This window comes from Gigantopelta aegis, chromosome 12 (assembly GCF_016097555.1).
Source record: "Gigantopelta aegis isolate Gae_Host chromosome 12, Gae_host_genome, whole genome shotgun sequence".
In the NCBI taxonomy this organism is placed as follows: Eukaryota; Metazoa; Mollusca; class Gastropoda; order Neomphalida; family Peltospiridae; genus Gigantopelta; species Gigantopelta aegis.
The window spans coordinates 52074562-52097352 of NC_054710.1; the positions used below are offsets into that span (position 1 = coordinate 52074562).

At 36.8% G+C, this 22791-nt stretch overlaps 1 protein-coding gene across 1 annotated transcript; it reads left to right on the plus strand.

The window, feature by feature from the left end:
• The first annotated feature begins 860 nt into the window (after positions 1-860).
• On the plus strand, positions 861-22373 carry LOC121386150 (microfibril-associated glycoprotein 4-like). The gene is made up of 6 exons (XM_041516949.1): positions 861-913; positions 2253-2539; positions 4799-4932; positions 7534-7630; positions 19359-19523; positions 22040-22373. Exons 1-6 carry the CDS (start codon positions 861-863, stop codon positions 22291-22293), a joined length of 990 nt encoding a protein of 329 aa, XP_041372883.1. The 3' UTR covers positions 22294-22373.
• The last annotated feature ends 418 nt before the right edge of the window (positions 22374-22791 follow it).

A 22791-nucleotide genomic window follows, 5' to 3' on the forward strand; every position in this document is an offset into this window, starting at 1 on the left:
TTTCATTGAACGACGATCGACGCAATTCCATGACACGCTTCATTTTTTTGATGTTTGAACTCTTTTTGTGAAAAGTTATAAAAGGTACGGCAAAACCGACGCGTAGTGGTCAGGTGTATCTTTGAGTTTTATATAAACGATCGCCGTGTATAGAGACTTGGCAAATGAGGGCTGGCTATATACATGACAAATGATTAAACATATATTATTTATTACAAAATTACAGCGAATACACTGAAATGAAAAATTCAAAACATGAACTCACGAATTGATAGCTGATATATTATGTCAAAAACAGAATGCTTTAAACTTAATTGGATATAAACAACATACCTTATACATATACACACACGTGTATATATATATAGTACATATATATATACACACACACGAACTACTGTCATCCCACAATCTACAAGCCTGACTTGAATAGATTGAAACACGAGTGTGTGACGTTTAAACAGGGGAATATCTTCTAAAAATAGACTACAGATAGTCTCCAAGACCCTTACTTCTCAAAGTAAGTGCGGTTTTTAAAACTACGACAAATACATATTTTGGAATCAGTCTTCTGTAGACAGACATTTTGAAATACACGTACGTTAATAGCAGATTCATAATAGTCATATGTTATGGTTTCCAAACACACATTAAAATATTTATATTGTGTTGGTGTATTATTGGTAACTACATTAACGTGTATTAGCGTCACGTTTTCTCGAGGGGATAAAGATAGCCGATGTGTGGGGGAAACACTTTTAACATCTCAATTAATAAATGCCCTTTTGTTGCAAATCCATGTGCTGGTCAAACCAGAAGTTTCGCAATGTACGGTTGGGTCGATTGCAGTGTTGGGCGAAATGCTCAATCACGATCACACGTACTTCTATGAACATTACTTCTGCGACGTATGGTTGGATAGATTGCAGTGGTGAGCGAAGTGCTCAATCACGACCACACGTACTTCTATGAACATTACTTCTGCGACGTATGGTTGGATCGATTGCCGTGGTGGGCGAAGTGTTCAGTCACGATCACACATACTTCTATGAACATTACTTCTAGAGTACTATCTCCAGTCCTTGGGAACTTGGGGCAGGATGTAGACCAGTCGTAAAGCTCCCGCCTAATGTTTTAGATATTTTATTCCATATTTTAAATAATTTATTCAATGTTTTAAATATTTTATTCCATATTTTAAATAATTTATTCAATGTTTTAGATATTGTATTCCATATTTTAAATAATTTATTCAATGTTTTAGATATTTTATTCCATATTTTAAATAATTTATTCAATGTTTTAGATACTTTATTCCATGTTTTAGAAAAGTGCATTCATTTATTCATCCTAAACGTGAATTGTTACAGTGATTACAAATCGTATCTTTTTACAGGCAAATGTCGGCAACTCTTTTGATAGTTGGTTATGTGCTCAATATGAAAGTACTACATTTGTTTCAGTTCGCACAGTTCATATTTACCCTTTTAAACATTTTATTTATTTCAAACAATAATATCAATATCGATAGAGAGAAGCATTTATTTAAATATTTATTTTTTGTTTATTTATGTATGTATTTGTTTATTTATTTATTTAAAAGTTGGGTCACAAAAATATATCTACACAAATATAATCCGTATGCATCACCAGTAATAAGCCACCTCCAGTTATTCCCAGACAGGGTTGCGTTGGTTGTGATAGTTTCGAAATAACTCTACTACTTCCGAATGTCAGGACTGGGGACTATTCAGTGGAGGTCTTTTGATTCGTTCTTCCTGGAACAGATAATACAGGTGGCTGTCAGGATACGCATTTCATGTCGTATTGAATGTGTACTCTTTATTACACAATGTTAAACAAATACGGATTTTGTTTTTCGTTTCCTTCCACCTAGTCTTAGTAAATCATTCCAAAATTGATTCATTTGTGTGAGCAACGGCCAGGCATTAAAAATCAATTGTTAAGCATGGACGATCGAAAGTAGCACAATATGTCGTATGATCATGAGAAACGAAACAACAAGGAGAATTGTCGGGTAGAGAGGATGTAACAGTAATTAATTCAGACGACAAAGCTTCACAGTTGATGTTGTATTTCAATACAGATGAACTAGCGAGGGAAGTCTCATAGCTGATGTTCAGTTGGACGGAACACAATGGAGAACACCATTTTCTACTCAACTACTGTACACTAACACAAGTGCTTAAAATGGCAACATCTATTTTTCTAATGTTGTCCATCTTTAACAGGACACAACTCACTAGGTTAGCCATTTTGCTGAGCATCATTGGGGGTCTAGCTGCAAATATCTGCGGTGATAAAACCTTTCGAATATCACCACTGTACAGCCACCTGAAACCGGTAGAACGTCCAGCAAAAGAACTCAACGTGTCCAGTAGAATGGTGTGTTCCACAAGGTGTTATAATGACGTCAAGTGTACAGGCTTTTTCTACAACGACGATGGCAGATGTTCTATGTTCAACGTCAGATTTCATTCCTTGTCTTTTGTGAACGAGACTGGAACACAGGCATACGGTGAGTGATCACAGTGTTCTAGTACGGTTAAATGTAGATATACGGCCCATACCATGTTATGGTATTGCTTCTAAACGCAGGCATAGGGAAAACGAACATTTAGTAAGACAACCTTGTATTCTAAAGTTGTTAATTTAGACATTTAGTAAGACAACCTTGTATTCTAGAGTTGTTATTTTAGACATTTAGTAAGACAACCTTGTATTCTAGAGTTCTTATTTTATACATTTAGTAAGACAACCTTGAATTCTAGAGTTGTTATTTTAGACATTTAGTAAGACAACCTTGTATTCTAAAGTTGTTATTTTAGACATTTAGTAAGACAACCTTGCATTCTAGAGTTGTTATTTTAGACATTTAGACATTTAGTAAGACAACCTTGTATTCTAGAGTTCTTATTTTAGACATTTAGTAAGACAACCTTGTATTCATTCTAGAGTTTGTTATTTTAGACATTTAGTAAGACAACCTTGTATTCTAGAGTTGTTATTTTAGACATTTAGTAAGACAACATTGCATTCTAGAGTTGTTATTTTAGACATTTAGTAAGACAACCTTGTATTCTAAAGTTCTTATTTTAGACATTTAGTAAGACAACATTGCATTCTAGAGTTGTTATTTTAGACATTTAGTAAGACAACCTTGTATTCTAGAGTTGTTATTTTAGACATTTAGTAAGACAACCTTGTATTCTAAAGTTGTTATTTTATACATTTAGTAAGACAACCTTGTATTCTAAAGTTGTTATTTTAGACATTTAGTAAGACAACCTTGTATTCTAGAGTTGTTATTTTAGACATTTAGTAAGACAACCTTGAATTCTAGAGTTGTTATTTTAGACATTTAGTAAGACAACCTTGAATTCTAGAGTTGTTATTTTAGACATTTAGTAAGACAACCTTGTATTCTAGAGTTGTTATTTTAGACATTTAGTAAGACAACCTTGTATTCTAAAGTTGTTATTTTAGACATTTAGTAAGACAACATTGCATTCTAGAGTTGTTACGTTAGACATTAGACATTTAGTAAGACATTTACCTTGTATTCTAGAGTTGTTATTTTAAGACATTTAGTAAGACAACATTGCATTCTAAGACAACATTGCATTCTAGAGTTGTTATTTTTAGACATTTAGTAAGACAACCTTGTATTCTAGAGTTGTTATTTTAGACATTTAGTAAGACAACATTGCATTCTAGAGTTGTTATTTTAGACATTTAGTAAGAAAAGATTGGATTTTATTGCAGTTACAATAAACGATTTGCGGTACGATATCCACTTACAATAAACGATTTGCGGTACGATATCCCGTTATGGTGTTAGTCTAAAATACAAGTGTTTCATTCACTACACCACTTGCCTACTTATTGTCTGGATATCTTATAATGCGAATATCATTGCTAATTACAAGCCAGTACACTACATCACGTGCCTACTTATATTGTGGTTATCTTATAATACGTATACCATTGCTAATCATAAGCCAGGACACTACACCACTTGCCTACTTATGCTCCTTATCTCTAGCAGACTATCACGTGTTAAGAAAATGTGGCAAATAATTGTTTTGTCTTTAGAATATTCGATGGCAACATTCATGTGGTTCAAAAATGAATTCATCTCAAAATAAATATACAACTAAAATGTGTCTGAGGGTTCCAGTTCATGCCGACTGGTACCTGGGTTAAAATCGCCCTCTCTCTCTCTCTCTCTCTCTCTCTCTCTCTCTCTCTCTCTCTCTCTCTCTCTCTCTCTCTCTCTCTCTCTCTCTCTCTCTCTCTCTCTCTCTCTCTCTCTCTCTCTCTCTCTCTCTCTCTCTCTCTCTCTCTCTCTCTCTCTCTCTCTCTGTAGGTTAGTGTTTGTGTCAGTGTGTGTGTTGGATTTGACCTTCGCATGGTCAAAATGTACTATAATTAGCAGTGTAATTGATGTAATAATATTAATGTGTAATTAATGTAAGTTCACACGTTAATATCAGCCCTATAAAACAACACCAACAACAACAAAAAACGACTACTACGTGTAATACTACTACTACTACTACTACTACTACTACTACTACTACTACTACTACTACTACTACTACTACTACTACTACTACTACTACTAGTAGTACTAATATTATTATTATTATTATTATGATTATTATTATTAATTGTTATTATTATTATTATTATTATTATTAATTGTTTTTTAAAAAAAAAAAAAAAATGAAAAAAAAAAATTGTTATCTTACTCGAAATGACATTTAATTAATAGATGCCGTTTCCGATGTCCCATCTGACTGTTATGACGTCATGCTGAAAGGTGATAGTACCAGTGCAGTTTATACCATTGTACCACGTGACAATGGCGCACCAATCAACGTATCTTGTGAAGAAGAAGGCTGGTTGGTGAGTGGTGGCCATGAACGGGGAGGGGGAGGGTTCGAACCTGAAGCTATCGAACTGTTTTGTCTACATGTTACCTGGCCACCTATATGAATAGTTTGATATAGCACATACGACCCCCCGCCCATCAACAATGAATTTCAGTTTCTGTTCTAATATATATATATATATATATATATATATATATATATATATATATATATATATATATATATATATATATATATATATATATATATATATATTTGAGGTTATTACCAGAGTGTTTTAGGTATCGTCCATATCATATACTAGGAATACAAATTGTATTATGCGAGTATAATACATTATTTTTATTCCTTATGCATGATACTGACGATTCCGAGAAACGAGGGAAATAATCGCTTTATCATATAATCTCAAGCTTAATACGACGTGTTTTTGTAAACTGTACACGCAACTTTCATTACGTCATTACTATATATTCAAATGAAGTAAGAACATGTCATTGTGAATGGAAATGACGTCAAACTCGAATTACGTCATTTTGTATGTCCTTACATCAAAATAAACTAGTGCCTAACATTTTTTGTTTTTTTTTAACGCTGGACAGCTTTCAGTGTAAACTTGCTACTAAAATGTTTTTATTTGATGTCTCCGTAGTACGTTTGCTTAAATGTTTGCTTAAATGACAATAAACCTAGTGCCGTGACCTCGATTACTTTCCATCTAATTTACAAAGTTATCAAATTCAAAAAGTATGTTATCAAAGTATGTGATCAGAAAAATATCATATGATTTCATTGCACTGAGGATGCACTGAGGATGCACTGAGGATATATATACAAACAGAGAGACAGAGACACAGAGAGTGGGCTTTTACCTCTGTGGTCTCGTGCCGTGGTATGTAGATTCCTGTATTTGCAAATATGTAAAAAAAATATTTTATAAAACATATCTTCCCGCTTTTGTCTAGAGGTAGCCTGTTTCAAGGTTACCTAGTTCTATCTCATGTAAATGTCGAACCCATGAAATTCTAAACACAAAATTGATGTATTTCTAAAAAGCCTAATATGTTTTTAATTAATTGTTTTATCGATGTTAAAAGCATTATATTTTCTTTTTAATGACGGTCTGTGAAGGTAAATAAGTTCAGAACGCCCACGGGGATTACAGATGCAGCAGCACAATTAGAAGAACCATATTTAACTATTTCTACATTAAATGTTTATGTGTGATAAATAACAACAAATTAATTAATCACATATATAATTTGTGAACAAAAATTGTAGTGCTCTTCAACGACGAGTGAACAGTCGCATTCAGGACGACTAGACATGTATATGGTGTTATTGCTGAACAGTTCTGTAAAGTTAAAGTTTGTTTTGTTTAACGACACCACTAGAGCACATTGATTTAGTAATCATCCGCTATTGAAAGTCAAACATTTGTTAATTTGATGTATAGTCAGGTCAGATGAGATTTGTTTCTATACATGTTACTAAAGGTAGGACAGCATTAGGTTAAATGGTGGTTGAAAAATATTGAAAAGTTTGTTTTATTTAACGACGCCACTAGAGCACATTTATTTTTGTATCTTATCATCGGCTATTGGATGTCAAACATATGGTCATTCTGACACTGGTTTTTAGAGGAAACCCGCTGTCGCCACATAGGCTACTCTTTTACGACAGTCAGCAAGGAATCTTTTGTTTGCGCTTCCCACAGGCTGGATAGCTCAAACCATGGCCTGTGTTGAACCAGTTATGGATCACTGGTCGGTGCAAGTGGTTTACATCTACTCATTGAGCCTTGCGGAGCACTCACTCAGGGTTTGGAGTCGATATCTGGATTAAAAATCTCATACCTCGACTGCGATCCGAACCCAGTACCTACCAGGCTGTAGACCGATAGCCTAACCACGACGCCACCGAGGCAGGTTGTCAGCTATTTGAACTGCCTGTCCAGGACAGTGGGCTAGTGGGAATCAACTCCTTGTGGGTGGGAGCCGGCACAGGTAGGCGAACCCAATACCTAACAGCCTTAAATTGGACAGCTTAGCCACTGCACCACTGAGGCCGATATAACGTTCTAGGGAGTCTGGCTTAAATCTCCGGATCGTCCTCTAAAGAGTATCCAATAATTTCATTCTTAAGTTATTTATTGGGGCTGGACGTAGGTCAGTGGTAAAGTGCTGGCCTGATGCGCTTGGTCTGGGATCGATCCCCGTAGGTGAGCCCATCAGGCTATTTCTTGTTCTTATCCGGTCAATGCACCTCTATGGTATATCAAGGGCCATGATATGTGCTATCTTGCCTGTGGAATGGTGCATATAAAAAATCCCTTGCTATTAATATAACAATGTAGCGGGTTTCCCATCTAATACTATGTGTTAGATTTTACCCGATAACTAATGAATCAATTTGCTCTGGTGCTGTTGTTAAATAACACAATCGTTTTCATTTGTTTAGTTATAAATGCTATGAACATAATATTATAGTTGAAGGAATAGTGCACGCGTTTCAAAGCAATGTCAATAAATAATGCTGGACTGAAACCGGATTATGACACTACACTTTTAATATAACAAAAGAAATCCTCAGAGATTTTTGTTTTCATCACTAGGTTATTCAGCGACGAACGGACGGGTCACATGATTTCTATAGAACTTGGAATGAATATAGAGACGGATTTGGAGATTTAAACAATGAGTTCTGGTTAGGTAAGTGAAGGAAATGTTTTATATATGTTTGTATGAGAGTTCTTGGATCCCACGAAACACCAACTCGGATCTAATCGAATTGAAACGTACTTGTAACTGAAGTACAAAACGGACGAAACCCAAGGAATAAAAATTAATATGCATTTCATACGGGATCTTATTATACAATTAGTATTAGTTTTCCATTTTGCATTCCATCATTGGAGATACCATGGTTATACTAGGGAGCCAAACACATTGAAACAAGGCACACAACAACTATGTGTCGTGTTATGGAAAGACAACCAGTATAAAAAAGTGAAGGACACACAATTGCGTGACGTGTTGTGGTGAACACACAATTGCGTGTCGTGTTGTGGTGGACACACTAGTGTGTGTCGTGTTGTGATGGACACACAAGTGTGTGTCGTGTTGTGGCGAACACATAAGTGCGTGTCGTGTTGTGGTGGACACACAAATCCGTGTCGTGTTGTAGTGGACACACTAGTGTGTGTCGTGTTGTGGTGGACACACTAGTGTGTGTCGTGTTGTGGTGGACAAATTGTGTGTCTCGTGTTGTGGGAAGACAACCAGTATAAACAATGGTGGACATACTAGAGTGTGTCGTGTTATGGGAAGGCAAGTCACTATAAAATATGGTGGACATTCTAGAGTGTGTTGTGTTATGGGACGGCAAGCCACTATAAAATATGGTGGACATACTAGAGTGTGTTGTGTTATGGGACGGCAAGCCACTATAAAAGATGGTGAACATACTAGAGTGTGTTGTGTTATGGGAAGGCAAGCCACTATAAAATATGGTGGACATACTAGAGTGTGTTGTGTTATGGGACGGCAAGCCACTATAAAAGATGGTGGACATACTAGAGTGTGCTGTGTTATGGGACGGCAAGCCACTATAAAATATGATGGACATACTAGAGTGTGTTGTGTTATGGGACGGCAAGCCACTATAAAATATGGTGGACATACTAGAGTGTGTTGTGTTATGGGACGGCAAGTCACTATAAAATATGGTGGACATACTAGAGGGTGTTGTGTTATGGGACGGCAAGCCACTATAAAATATGGTGGACATACTAGAGTGTGTTGTGTTATGGGACGGCAAGCCACTATAAAAGATGGTGAACATACTAGAGTGTGTTGTGTTATGGGAAGGCAAGCCACTATAAAATATGGTGGACATACTAGAGTGTGTTGTGTTATGGGACGGCAAGCCACTATAAAAGATGGTGAACATACTAGAGTGTGTTGTGTTATGGGACGGCAAGCCACTATAAAATATGGTGGACATACTAGAGTGTGTTGTGTTATGGGACGGCAAGCCACTATAAAAGATGGTGGACATACTAGAGTGTGTTGTGTTATGGGAAGGCAAGCCACTATAAAATATGGTGGACATACTAGAGTGTGTTGTGTTATGGGAAGGCAAGCCACTATAAAATATGGTGGACATACTGGAGTGTGTTGTGTTATGGGACGGCAAGCCACTATAAAAGATGGTGGACATACTAGAGTGTGTTGTGTTATGGGACGGCAAGCCACTATAAAAGATGGTGGACATACTAGAGTGTGTTGTGTTATGGGAAGGCAAGTCACTATAAAATATGGTGGACATACTAGAGTGTGTTGTGTTATGGGAAGGCAAGCCACTATAAAATATGGTGGACATACTAGAGTGTGTTGTGTTATGGGACGGCAAGCCACTATAAAAGATGGTGAACATACTAGAGTGTGTTGTGTTATGGGACGGCAAGCCACTATAAAATATGGTGGACATACTAGAGTGTGTTGTGTTATGGGACGGCAAGCCACTATAAAAGATGGTGGACATACTAGAGTGTGTTGTGTTATGGGAAGGCAAGCCACTATAAAATATGGTGGACATACTAGAGTGTGTTGTGTTATGGGAAGGCAAGCCACTATAAAATATGGTGGACATACTGGAGTGTGTTGTGTTATGGGACGGCAAGCCACTATAAAAGATGGTGGACATACTAGAGTGTGTTGTGTTATGGGACGGCAAGCCACTATAAAAGATGGTGGACATACTAGAGTGTGTTGTGTTATGGGAAGGCAAGTCACTATAAAATATGGTGGACATACTAGAGTGTGTTGTGTTATGGGACGGCAAGCCACTATAAAAGATGGTGGACATACTAGAGTGTGTTGTGTTATGGGAAGGCAAGCCACTATAAAATATGGTGGACATACTAGAGTGTGTTGTGTTATGGGACGGCAAGCCACTATAAACGATGGTGGACATACTAGAGTGTGTTGTGTTATGGGACGGCAAGCCACTATAAAATATGGTGGACATACTAGAGTGTGTTGTGTTATGGGAAGGCAAGCCACTATAAAAGATGGTGGACATACTAGAGTGTGTTGTGTTATGGGACGGCAAGCCACTATAAAATATGGTGGACATACTAGAGTGTGTTGTGTTATGGGAAGGCAAGCCACTATAAAATATGGTGGACATACTAGAGTGTGTTGTGTTATGGGACGGCAAGCCACTATAAAATATGGTGGACATACTAGAGTGTGTTGTGTTATGGGACGGCAAGCCACTATAAACAATGGTGGACATACTAGAGTGTGTTGTGTTATGGGAAGGCAAGCCACTATAAAATATGGTGGACATACTAGAGTGTGTTGTGTTATGGGACGGCAAGCCACTATAAACGATGGTGAACATACTAGAGTGTGTTGTGTTATGGGAAGGCAAGCCACTATAAAATATGGTGGACATACTAGAGTGTGTTGTGTTATGGGACGGCAAGCCACTATAAAAGATGGTGAACATACTAGAGTGTGTTGTGTTATGGGAAGGCAAGCCACTATAAAATATGGTGGACATACTAGAGTGTGTTGTGTTATGGGACGGCAAGCCACTATAAAAGATGGTGAACATACTAGAGTGTGTTGTGTTATGGGAAGGCAAGCCACTATAAAATATGGTGGACATACTAGAGTGTGTTGTGTTATGGGACGGCAAGCCACTATAAACAATGGTGGACATACTAGAGTGTGTTGTGTTATGGGAAGGCAAGCCACTATAAAATATGGTGGACATACTAGAGTGTGTTGTGTTATGGGACGGCAAGCCACTATAAACGATGGTGGACATACTAGAGTGTGTTGTGTTATGGGACGGCAAGCCACTATAAAAGATGGTAGACATACTAGAGTGTGTTGTGTTATGGGACGGCAAGCCACTATAAACGATGGTGGACATACTAGAGTGTGTTGTGTTATGGGAAGGCAAGTCACTATAAAAAGATGGTGGACATACTAGAGTGTGTTGTGTTATGGGAAGGCAAGTCACTATAAAATATGGTGGACATACTAGAGTGTGTTGTGTTATGGGAAGGCAAGCCACTATAAAATATGGTGGACATACTAGAGTGTGTTGTGTTATGGGAAGGCAAGCCACTATAAAAAATGGTAGACATACTAGAGTGTGTTGTGTTACGGGAAGGCAAGCCACTATAAAAGAAGGTGGACAAACTAGTGTGTCTCAGGCTATGGGAAGGCAAGACACAATAAAAGAAGGTGGACACACTAGTGTGTCTCAGGCTATGGGAAGGCAAGCCACAATAAAAGAAGGTGGACACACTAGTGTGTCTCAAGCTATGGGAAGCCAAGACACAATAAAAGAAGGTGGACACACTAGTGTGTCTCAGGCTATGGGAAGGCAAGCCACAATAAAAGAAGGTGGACACACTAGTGTGTCTCAGGCTATGGGAAGGCAAGCCACAATAAAAGAAGGTGGACACACTAGTGTGTCTCAGGCTATGGGAAGGCAAGCCACAATAAAAGAAGGTGGACACACTAGTGTGTCTCAGGCTATGGGAAGGCAAGACACAATAAAAAAACGTGGACACACTAGTGTGTCTCAGGCTACGGGAAGGCAAGCCACTATAAAAGAAGGTGGACACACTAGTGTGTCTCAGGCTATGGGAAGGCAAGCCACAATAAAAGAAGGTGGACACACTAGTGTGTCTCAGGCTATGGGAAGGCAAGCCACAATAAAAGAAGGTGGACACACTAGTGTGTCTCAGGCTACGGGAAGGCAAGACACAATAAAAGATGGTGGACACACTAGTGTGTCTCAGGCTACGGGAAGGCAAGACACAATAAAATAAGGTGGACACTACAGCCGGTATCTATATATCGCAACTTGTCATACACTATAGTAGGTATCTACATATCACAACTTCTAAGACGCTATATTCGGTATCTACATATCACAACTTGTAAGACGCTGTAGTCGGTATCTACAAACACAACTTCTAAGACGCTATAGTCGGTATCTACATATCACAACTTGTAAGTTGCTATAGTCCGTATCTACATATCACAACTTCTAAGACGATATTGTTGGTATCTACATATCACAACTTGTAAGTTACTATAGTCGGTATCTACATATCACAGCTTGTAAGATGCTATAGTCGGTATCTACAGACACAACTTCTAAGACGCTATAGTCGGTATCTACATATCACAACTTGTAAGTTGCTATAGTCCGTATCTACATATAACAACTTCTAAGACGCTATTGTTGGTATCTACATAGCACTACTTCTAAGACGCTATAGTCGGTATCTACATATCACAACTTGTCAGACGCTATAGTTAGTATCTACATATCACAACTTCTAAGACGCTATTGTCGGTATCTACATATCACAGCTTTTAGGATGCTTTAGTCGGTATCTACATATCACAACTTGTAGGACGTTATAGTCGGTATCTACATATCACAACTTGTAAGACGCTATAGTTGGTATCTACATATCACAACTTCTAAGACGCTATAGTCGGTATCTTCATATCACAACTTCTAAGACGCTATAGTTAGTATCTGCATATCACAACTTCTAAGACGTTATAGTCGGTGTTTACATATCACAACTTGTAGGACGCTATATTCGGTATCTACCTATCACAATTTCTAAGACGCTATAGTCTGTATCTACTTATCACAACTTGTAGGACGCTATAGTCGGCATCTACATATCACAACTTGTAAGACGCTACAGCCGGTATCTATATATCACATCTTCTAAGACGCTATAGTCGGTATCTACATATCACAGCTTGTAAGACGCTATAGTCGGTATCTACATATCACAACTTGTAAGACGCTATAGTTGGTATCTACATATCACAACTTCTAACACGCTATAGTCGGTATCTACATATCACAACTTCTAAGATGCTATAGTCGGTATCTACATATCACAACTTCTAAGACGCTATAGTTAGTAGCTGCATATCATAACTTATAAGACGCTATAGTCGGTATCTACATATCACAACTTGTAAGACGCTATAGTCGGTGTCTATATATCACAACTTGTAAGACGCTATAGTCGGTATCTACATATCACAACTTGTAGGACGCTATAGTCGGTATCTACATATCACAAATTGTAAGACGCTATAGGCGGTATCTACATATTACAACTTGTAAGACGCTATAGTCGGTATGTACATATCACAACTTGTAGGACGCTGTAGTCGGATCTACATATCATAACTTCTAAGACGCTATAGTCGGTATCTACATATCACAACTTGTAAGACGCTATAGTCTGTATCTACATATCACAACTTGTAAGACGCTATAGTCGGTATCTACATATCACAACTTCTAAGACGCTATAGTCGGTATCTACATATCACATCTTGTAAGACGCTATAGTCGGTATCTACATATCACAACTTGTAGGATGCCATAGTCGGTATCTACATATCACAACTTCTAAGACGCTATAGTCGGTATCTACATATCACACATTGTAGCACGCTATAGTCGGTATCTACATATCACAACTTCTAAGACGCTGTAGTCGGTATCTACAAATCACAACTTCTAAGACGCTATAGTCGGTATCTTCATATCACAGCTTTTAGGATGCTTTAGTCGGTATCTACATATGACTACTTCTAAGACGCTATAGTCGGTATCTACATATCACAGCTTGTAAGACGCTATAGTCGGTATCTACATATCACAACTTGTAAGACGCTATAGTTGGTATCTACATATCACAACTTCTAACACGCTATAGTCGGTATCTACATATCACAAATTCTAAGACGCTATAGTCGGTATCTACATATCACAACTTCTAAGATGCTATAGTTAGTAGCTGCATAGCACAACTTATAAGACGCTATAGTCGGTATCTACATATGACATCTTGTAAGACGCTATAGTCGGTGTCTATATATCACAACTTGTAGGAGGCTATAGGCGGTATCTACATATTACAACTTGTAAGACGCTATAGTCGGTATGTACATATCACAACTTGTAAGACGCTATAGTCGGTATCTACATATCACAACTTCTAAGACGCTATAGTCGGTATCTACATATCACATCTTAAAAGACGCTATAGTCGGTATCTACATATCACAACTTGTAGGATGCTATAGTCGGTATCTACATATCACAACTTCTAACACGCTATAGTCGGTATCTACATATCACACATTGTAGCACGCTATAGTCGGTATCTATATATCACAACTTCTAAGACGCTATAGTCGGTATCTACAAATCACAACTTCTAAGACGCTATAGTCGGTATCGTCATATCACAACTTGTAGGACGCTATAGTCGGTATCTACATATCACAACTTGTAAGACGTTATAGTCGGTATCTACATATCACAACTTGTAAGACGCTATAGGCGGTATCTACATATTACAACTTGTAAGACGCTATAGTCGGTATCTACATATCACAACTTGTAGGACGCTGTAGTCGGTATCTACATATCACAACTTCTAAGACGCTATAGTCGGTATCTACATATCACAACTTGTAAGATGCTATAGTCGGTATCTACATATCGCAACTTGTAGGACGCTATAGTCGGTATCTACATATCACAACTTGTAAGACGCTATAGTCTGTATCTACATATCACAACTTGTAAGACGCTATAGTCGGTATCTACATATCACATCTTGTAAGACGCTATAGTCGGTATCTACATATCACAACTTGTAGGATGCTATAGTCAGTATCTACATATCACAACTTCTAAGACGCTATAGTCGGTATCTACATATCACACATTGTAGCACGCTATAGTCGGTATCTACATATCACAACTTCTAAGACGCTGTAGTCGGTATCTACAAATCACAACTTCTAAGACGCTATAGTCGGTATCTTCATATCATAGCTTTTAGGATGCTTTAGTCGGTATCTACATATCACAACTTCTGAGACGCTATAGTCGGTATCTACAGACACAACTTGTAAGACGCTATAGTCGGTATCTACATAACACAATTTGTAAGACGCTATAGTCGGTATCTACATATCACAACTTGTAAGTTGCTATAGTCGGTATCTACATATCACAACTTGTAAGACGCTATAGTCGGTATCTACATATCACAACTTGTAAGTTGCTATAGTCGGTATCTACATATCACAACTTGTAAGACGCTATATTCGGTATCTACATATCACAACTTGTAAGTTGCTATAGTCGGTATCTACATATCACCACTTGTAAGACGCTATAGTCGGTATCTACAGACACAACTTGTAAGACGCTATAGTCGGTATCTACATATCACAACTTGTAAGACGCTATATTCGGTATCTACAGACACAACTTCTAAGATGCTATAGTTGGTATCTACATATCACAACTTCTAAGACGCTATAGTCGGTATCTACATATCACAACTTGTAAGACGCTACAGCCGCTATCTATATATCACAACTTCTAAGACGCTATAGTCGGTATCTACATATCACAACTTCTAAGACGCTATAGTCGGTATCTACATAGCACTACTTCTAAGACGCTATAGTCGGTATCTACATATCACAATTTCTAAGACGCTATAGTTAGTATCTACATATCACAACTTCTAAGACGCTATTGTCGGTATCTACATATCACAACTTCTAAGACGCTATTGTCGGTATCTACATATCACAACTTGTAAGATGCTATAGTCGGTATCTACATATCACAACTTGTAAGACGCTATAGTCGGTATCTACATATCACACATTGTAGCACGCTATAGTCGGTATCTACATATCACAACTTGTAGGGCGTTATAGTCGGTATCTACATATCACAACTTGTAGGACGCTATAGTCGGTATCTGCATATCACAACTTGTAAGACGCTATAGTCGGTATCTACATATCACAACTTGTAAGACGCTACAGCCGCTATCTACATATCACAACTTCTAAGACGCTATAGTCGGTATCTACATATCACAACTTGTAAGACGCTATAGTCGGTATCTACATATCACAACTTCTAAGACACTATAGTCGGTATCTACATATCACAACTTGTAAGACGCTATAGTCTGTATCTACATATCACAACTTCTAAGACGCCTTGGGACATGTTCGTTTTTCAAAGAAATTCATATCATTCCGGAACAGAGGTTGTTACTTTGTTCCAGAACTCCTGATCGAGGGTACCAAACACGTTTTATAGAAGACTAAATACGATGCATCACAGACAAAATCTATTCCATATATTGAACGCTTTATCTCTTTGTTGAAACGGTTGCATATTTATTTTATCATAGTTTTAGACGAAGTGATGGACCGTTATGAGTACTGCCACTGAACTAAACCTTCATTCCTCTTAGGCCGTAATCCACGGCATATGAGCAACAATATGTAATACAACAATTCATACATTTTAACAAGATGACAGAGTACTATTCACATAATTGTGTATAAATAAAACAGACAGGAATATAATTATAAATAATTGGATTGGGTTTGGATACATAATAATAAGACAATGAAGCTATGAGCTGGAGGTCTTGAAAATATTCATAATATGTTTACACAATATCGCAAGTTTTCGAAGGACACCCGTTTTTTAACAATTAAATAATTCGTGAAATGTATATGTATGTTGGTTGGATCGATAATAGTTCGGTGTATACTGAATTCTGAGTTGGTTAAAATATGGACATGTAAACATATAATGGTATTCATCTCCAATGTCATTATTGTTGGATACAACAGACAATATATCATGTAATGGTTTATGTATTCATCTACCTGTCTATATTGGAATATTGTGGTTAGATACTCTAACACGTAACAATGAACACCAATGGTTCGTTTTTCTCTAATGAAGTTAAATGATTTTCATATGTTATAGTGCTTTTAAATATTTTATAACAAGATGCTTTCGATGAATTGTCACTATGACTATACCATGTCTGCAAAAATTGACTAATGAGTTTTGTTGAAATGATTTTTTTTTTTTTTTTAACAACGAAGCACTATCAATAAGCTCACATTGCGACCAACAAATGTATGTACAACGAATATTATCTAAAATTGGTTTTATATCCACCGGAGGCAGGGTGTAATACATTTCGCGAAGTCTGTTTTCACAGTGATTCATGAGTGCATGTCATCACAGCTGTATGAGCTCTCAGCTAGTTTTGATTTAGTACACTAGCCTGTGAGTGGCAATCCTGTTTGTGTCAAGACAAGACAAGACAATAATTTATTTGCATAATGGCATAGGAGGAATATATACATATATCGGTGAAGAGGATGTATTTTCCAGTAAAGGATGTCCACGTGAGTAGCTGTCCTCCCATAGACGAGACACTACATTGAATCAACCACTATTTTGCCAAATACAAGCTCAACTCTGCATTGCGCAGAAATACTATCTTCATCACGGATAAGGTTTTTTGGGGTTCAGATTTATTATCAATTCGTTAAAACAAACTAATTTAAAAACCGTGTATCCCTTATAGATGAGCCGCTGTTCTATCTATGTGGTTATTAGAAACCTGAATTTAGCGACCGTTATTTTGAAATAAATCTAGAAATTGATTTTTGAAAATATATTTGGTACATAATTAAACCCACGTAGAGATTGACCGTTTGTGTTTTTCCATGTTACGTTTAATGGGTCGGCTGGTGATCTACTACATATTATATTTACTGGATCGGCTGGTGATCTATAACATATTATATTTACTGGGTCTGCTGGTGATCTATTACATATTATATTTACTGGGTCAGCTGGTGATCTATTACATATTATATTTACTGGATCGGCTGGTGATCTATTACATATTATATTTACTGGATCGGCTGGTGATCTATTACAAATTATATTTAGTCGCCTGGTAATCCATTACATATTATATTTACTGGGTCGGCTGGTGATCTATTACATATTATATGTACTGGATCGGCTGGTGATCTATTACATATTATATTTACTGGGTCGGCTCGTGATCTATTACATATTATATTTACTGGGTCGGCTCGTGATCTATTACATATTATATTTACTTTGTCTGCTGGTGATCTATTACATATTATATTTACTTGGTCAGCTGGTGATCTATTACATATTATATTTACTGGATCGGCTGGTGATCTATTGCATATTATATTTACTGGGTCAGCTGGTGATCTATTACATATTATATTTACTGGGTCAGCTGGTGATCTATTACATATTATATTTACTGGGTCGGCTGGTGATCTATTACATATTATATTTACTGGGTCGGCTGGTGATCTATTACATATTATATTTAGTCGGTTGGCGTTCTATTTCGTATTATATGTAGTTGGCTGGTGATCTATTACATATTATATTTAGTCGGTTGGTGATCTATTTCATATTATATTTAGTCAGCTGGTGATCGATTACATAGTATATTTACTGTGTCGGCTGGTGATCTATTACATATTATATTTAGTCGGCTGGTGATCTATTACATATTATATTTACTGTGTCGGCTGGTGATCTATGACATATTATATTTAGTTGGCTGGTGATCTATTACATATTATATTTACTGGGTCGGCTGGTGATCTATTACATATTATATTTAGTCGTTTGGCGTTCTATTTCGTATTATATTTAGTTGGCTGGTGATCTATTACATATTATATTTAGTCGGCTGGTGATCTATTTCATATTATATTTAGTCGGCTGGTGATCGATTACATAGTATATTTACTGTGTCGGCTGGTGATCTATTACATATTATATTTAGTCGGCTGGTGATATATTACATATATTTAGTCGGCTGGTGATCTATTACATATTATATTTACTGTGTCGGCTGGTGATCTATTACATAGTATATTTAGTCGGCTGGCGATCTGTTACATATTATATTTACTGGGTCGGCTGGTGATCTATTACATATTATATTTACTGGGTCAGCTGGTGATCTATTACATATTATATTCACTGGGTCGACTGGTGATCTAGTACATATTATATTTAGTCGGCTGGTGATTTGTTACATATTATAGTTACTGGGTCGACTGGTGATCTACTACATATTATATTTACTGGGTCGGCTGGTGATCTGTTACATATTATATTTACTGGGTCGGCTGGTGATCTGTTACATATTATATTTACTGGGTCGGCTGGTGATCTGTTACATATTATATTTACTTGGTCGACTGGTGGACGATTACTCCCTGCGTGCAGTTTCAACATTGTTGTATGTCAACACAAACTGTTATATTACTTTCGAACCGAGTGTCTGCCTGCAGGTTTCCTTAACAGTGATTAGTTGGGCTTCCAACTTAGTGGAAGACTTTGTTGCCCGAGACGATAAGGTCGCCTACTGTCAAATGTCTCTGGTGCTGTAGGTTCGAATCCTGCTAATTGTATTTGATCGTGTTTCATGCCTTGTAGGAAATACAAATATCCATCGAATAACCAGCCAGGGTCTCTATGATCTGAGAATTGACTTGGAAGACTTTGAAGGCAACACTGCCTACGCTATGTACAAGAACTTCTCTCTGGCTTCAGAGCAGGACTACTTCCGGTTGAGCATTGGCGAATACAGTGGGGATGCAGGTATGTTGAAATATTTCTATTCTGAGCGCCTCTACATGACACACGTATTGAGCCGAAATAGTGTCCTGCCAAACTAATTATAAATGACAAATGGTATACCTATTACAATGATACATGTATTTAATCAATACTAATATTATAAACTCATGCTAATTAATAAGCTGCTTTAACTACTAAAACAAAAACCCTTCTCAATTGTATCTTGAAATAGCTTAAATTACACAACACGCTATAAGCTGTCCATCGATCAAATACAATCAACGCAAACGGGATGCTAGACTGTCTTTAAGGCACAACTAATATAAACAGACTAGTGTGTCTTCAGATTTATCTAAATCGGTGTTATCTCGTTCAACAGTTTGATGATGCGAATGACACGTCACTCGGTAGCTTGGATAGACAGAGTGTCCATGAGATATTGTCAGTTGAAACAATTCACTGATCACCTTGTGAAGTGTCTTTGATATACAGAGTGTCCATCAGATATTGTCAGTAGAAACAATTCACTGATCACATTCTGAAGTGTCTTGGATATACAGAGTGACCATGAGATATTGTCAGTAGAAACAACTCACTGATCACATTCTGAAGTGTCTTGGATATACAGAGTGTCCATGAGATATTGTCAGTTGAAACAATTCACTGATCACCTTGTGAAGTGTCTTTGATATACAGAGTGTCCATCAGATATTGTCAGTAGAAACAATTCACTGATCACATTCTGAAGTGTCTTGGATATACAGAGTGACCATGAGATATTGTCAGTAGAAACAATTCACTGATCACATTCTGAAGTGTCTTGGATATACAGAGTGACCATGACATATTGTCAGTAGAAACAATTCACTGATCACATTCTGAAGTGTCTTGGATATACAGAGTGTCCACGAGATATTGTCAGTAGAAACAATTCACTGATCACATTCTGAAGTGTCTTGGATATACAGAGTGTCCATGAGACATTGTCAGTAGAAACAATTCACTGATCACATTCTGAAGTGTCGTGGATCGACAGAGTGTCCATCAGATATTGTCAGTAGAAACAATTCACTGATCACATTCTGAAGTGTCTTGGATATACAGAGTGACCATGAGATATTGTCAGTAGAAACAATTCACTGATCACATTCTGAAGTGTCTTGGATATACAGAGTGACCATGACATATTGTCAGTAGAAACAATTCACTGATCACATTCTGAAGTGTCTTGGATATACAGAGTGTCCACGAGATATTGTCAGTAGAAACAATTCACTGATCACATTCTGAAGTGTTCTGGATATACAGAGTGTCCATGAGACATTGTCAGTAGAAACAATTCACTGATCACATTCTGAAGTGTCGTGGATCGACAGAGTGTCTATCAGATATTGTCAGTAGAAACAATTCACTGATCGCATTATACAGTGTCTTGGAGAGACTGGTCTGCATCTGCTATCATTGTGGAGCTTTCTCACGTCTGGAAGAAATAAATACACACATAAAGAACCGTTCTAAGATACGACTTACAAGAAAAGTTTAAGGATGTTAGGGCAATCAACTGCAATATCTAAGAAAACACAATCCTAAAGAATTACGTCAATATTTCACCAAAGCAAAACATGTTAAACTTAATGGAACGTTAAGTGAATTTTATAAGCATTTTAAGAAGTTTTGAAAATCGATATGGTTCAGAAACAGAGGAGGATTTTATAATCATTTTAAAGAAGTGGTGACAATTTATAACAACAATTGAGGTAATGGCTCAGAAGCAGACGAGGGTTTTATAAATAATGAATGCTTATATGAATGTTTATATGAATGTTTAGAGTGTAATATTACTGATTCTCAGTTATCATTTGCAATAAGACATTTGAATATTGGATGCTATTTTAAATGAATTTCTTATTGGAAAGCAATGGTATTACTGAACTAGCCCTTGACAAAACGTTAACACTATACTTCGTTTAAAAATAAAATAAAAAATAAAGTCAAATTTACAAATACGCATGATGTACGTGCAGCTTCAAACAATCATATGATGAATACGTCAAAGTCCATTTAAGACAAACCAAAATTAGAACTATCGGTATTATATTCACACATGTACAAATTCAGAGCTGGCTATTATTTTTTTTTAAAGTTAATAATTATGTTTTTTTATATATATTATTTTTATTATTATTATTTTAAAATGCAATGCTATTGGTTGTTGTTGCTGTGTTTGTGTGTGTGTGTGTGTGCGTGTGTGCGTGTGTGCGTGTGTGTTTATATATATTTATCTATCTATCTATCTATATGTATATCTATATCTATATATTTAATGGGTTCTTTTTTATGTGATTTTGTTTCTTCTGTGAGAGGGAGAAGGTGATATGCATGTACAATTTGATTAAACATAATTATTTTGAGAACTCGTCTTTGAATTTGCGAACATTTCTTTCCAAAAATCTTCATTCTGTACATAGTTCTGGTTGTCAGTCCTCGACATTGGTGCTTTGTTCAATTGTACAGTTAAATGTCTGTTTTGTTTTCAGGAGACAGTCTTGGTGGCCACACTGGTTACAAATTTTCAGCAAAAGATGTGGATGTGGATACATTCTATTCCAGCTGTGCCCAGAGGTTCAAAGGAGCTTGGTGGTTCAGCAAGTGCCACGCCTCGGACCTGAACGGGCAGTATTTAGGAGGATCTCACAATACGTACGCGGCTGGTGTGGTGTGGAGTAGCTGGCGAGGTCAATATTATTCTATGAAAACATCAGTGATGAAGATCAGACCAATGAAATTCTAAAACAAACACTGTGAATTATGAAGGTTAGATTCCTGGAATTATGACCATTATATTGCTGGTATTATGAAGATTAAATTCCTGGAATTATGATGATTAGATTCCTGGAATTATGAAGATTACCTTCCTGGAAGTATGACGATTCAGGCAATTATGATGATGGGAAACCAGGAATTCTAAAACATTAGAATTAGTCAGCAACGAAGATTAGATCCCAGACATTATTAATACTACATCACAGAAGATTACATTCCTGGAATTATGAAGACTATAACCCATAAATTATGAAGAGTCTTGAAATTACGACAAACACATTGTTATTAGTATCAACCTGAAATACGGGAAACGGGTTAATACTTGTAATGAATTGTCGCTTGTAAACGTCCATTAGTTTATGTGATTCATCGTCTTAAGGAATTATAAAAAATGCATTAGGAATTTATATATTACTGATATTTTTATGTTATTTGTCATATGAACAAGATCTATTATGAAGATTGC

Bases quoted from the DNA above. Each gene is read 5' to 3' on its own strand.
- LOC121386150 (XM_041516949.1), top strand. From the start codon at position 861: ATGCTCAATCACGATCACACGTACTTCTATGAACATTACTTCTGCGAC. The intron at 7,631-19,358 runs GTAAGTGAAGGA...CATGCCTTGTAG, and splicing joins AAACAATGAGTTCTGGTTAG to GAAATACAAATATCCATCGA. The intron at 19,524-22,039 runs GTATGTTGAAAT...TTTTGTTTTCAG, and splicing joins CGAATACAGTGGGGATGCAG to GAGACAGTCTTGGTGGCCAC.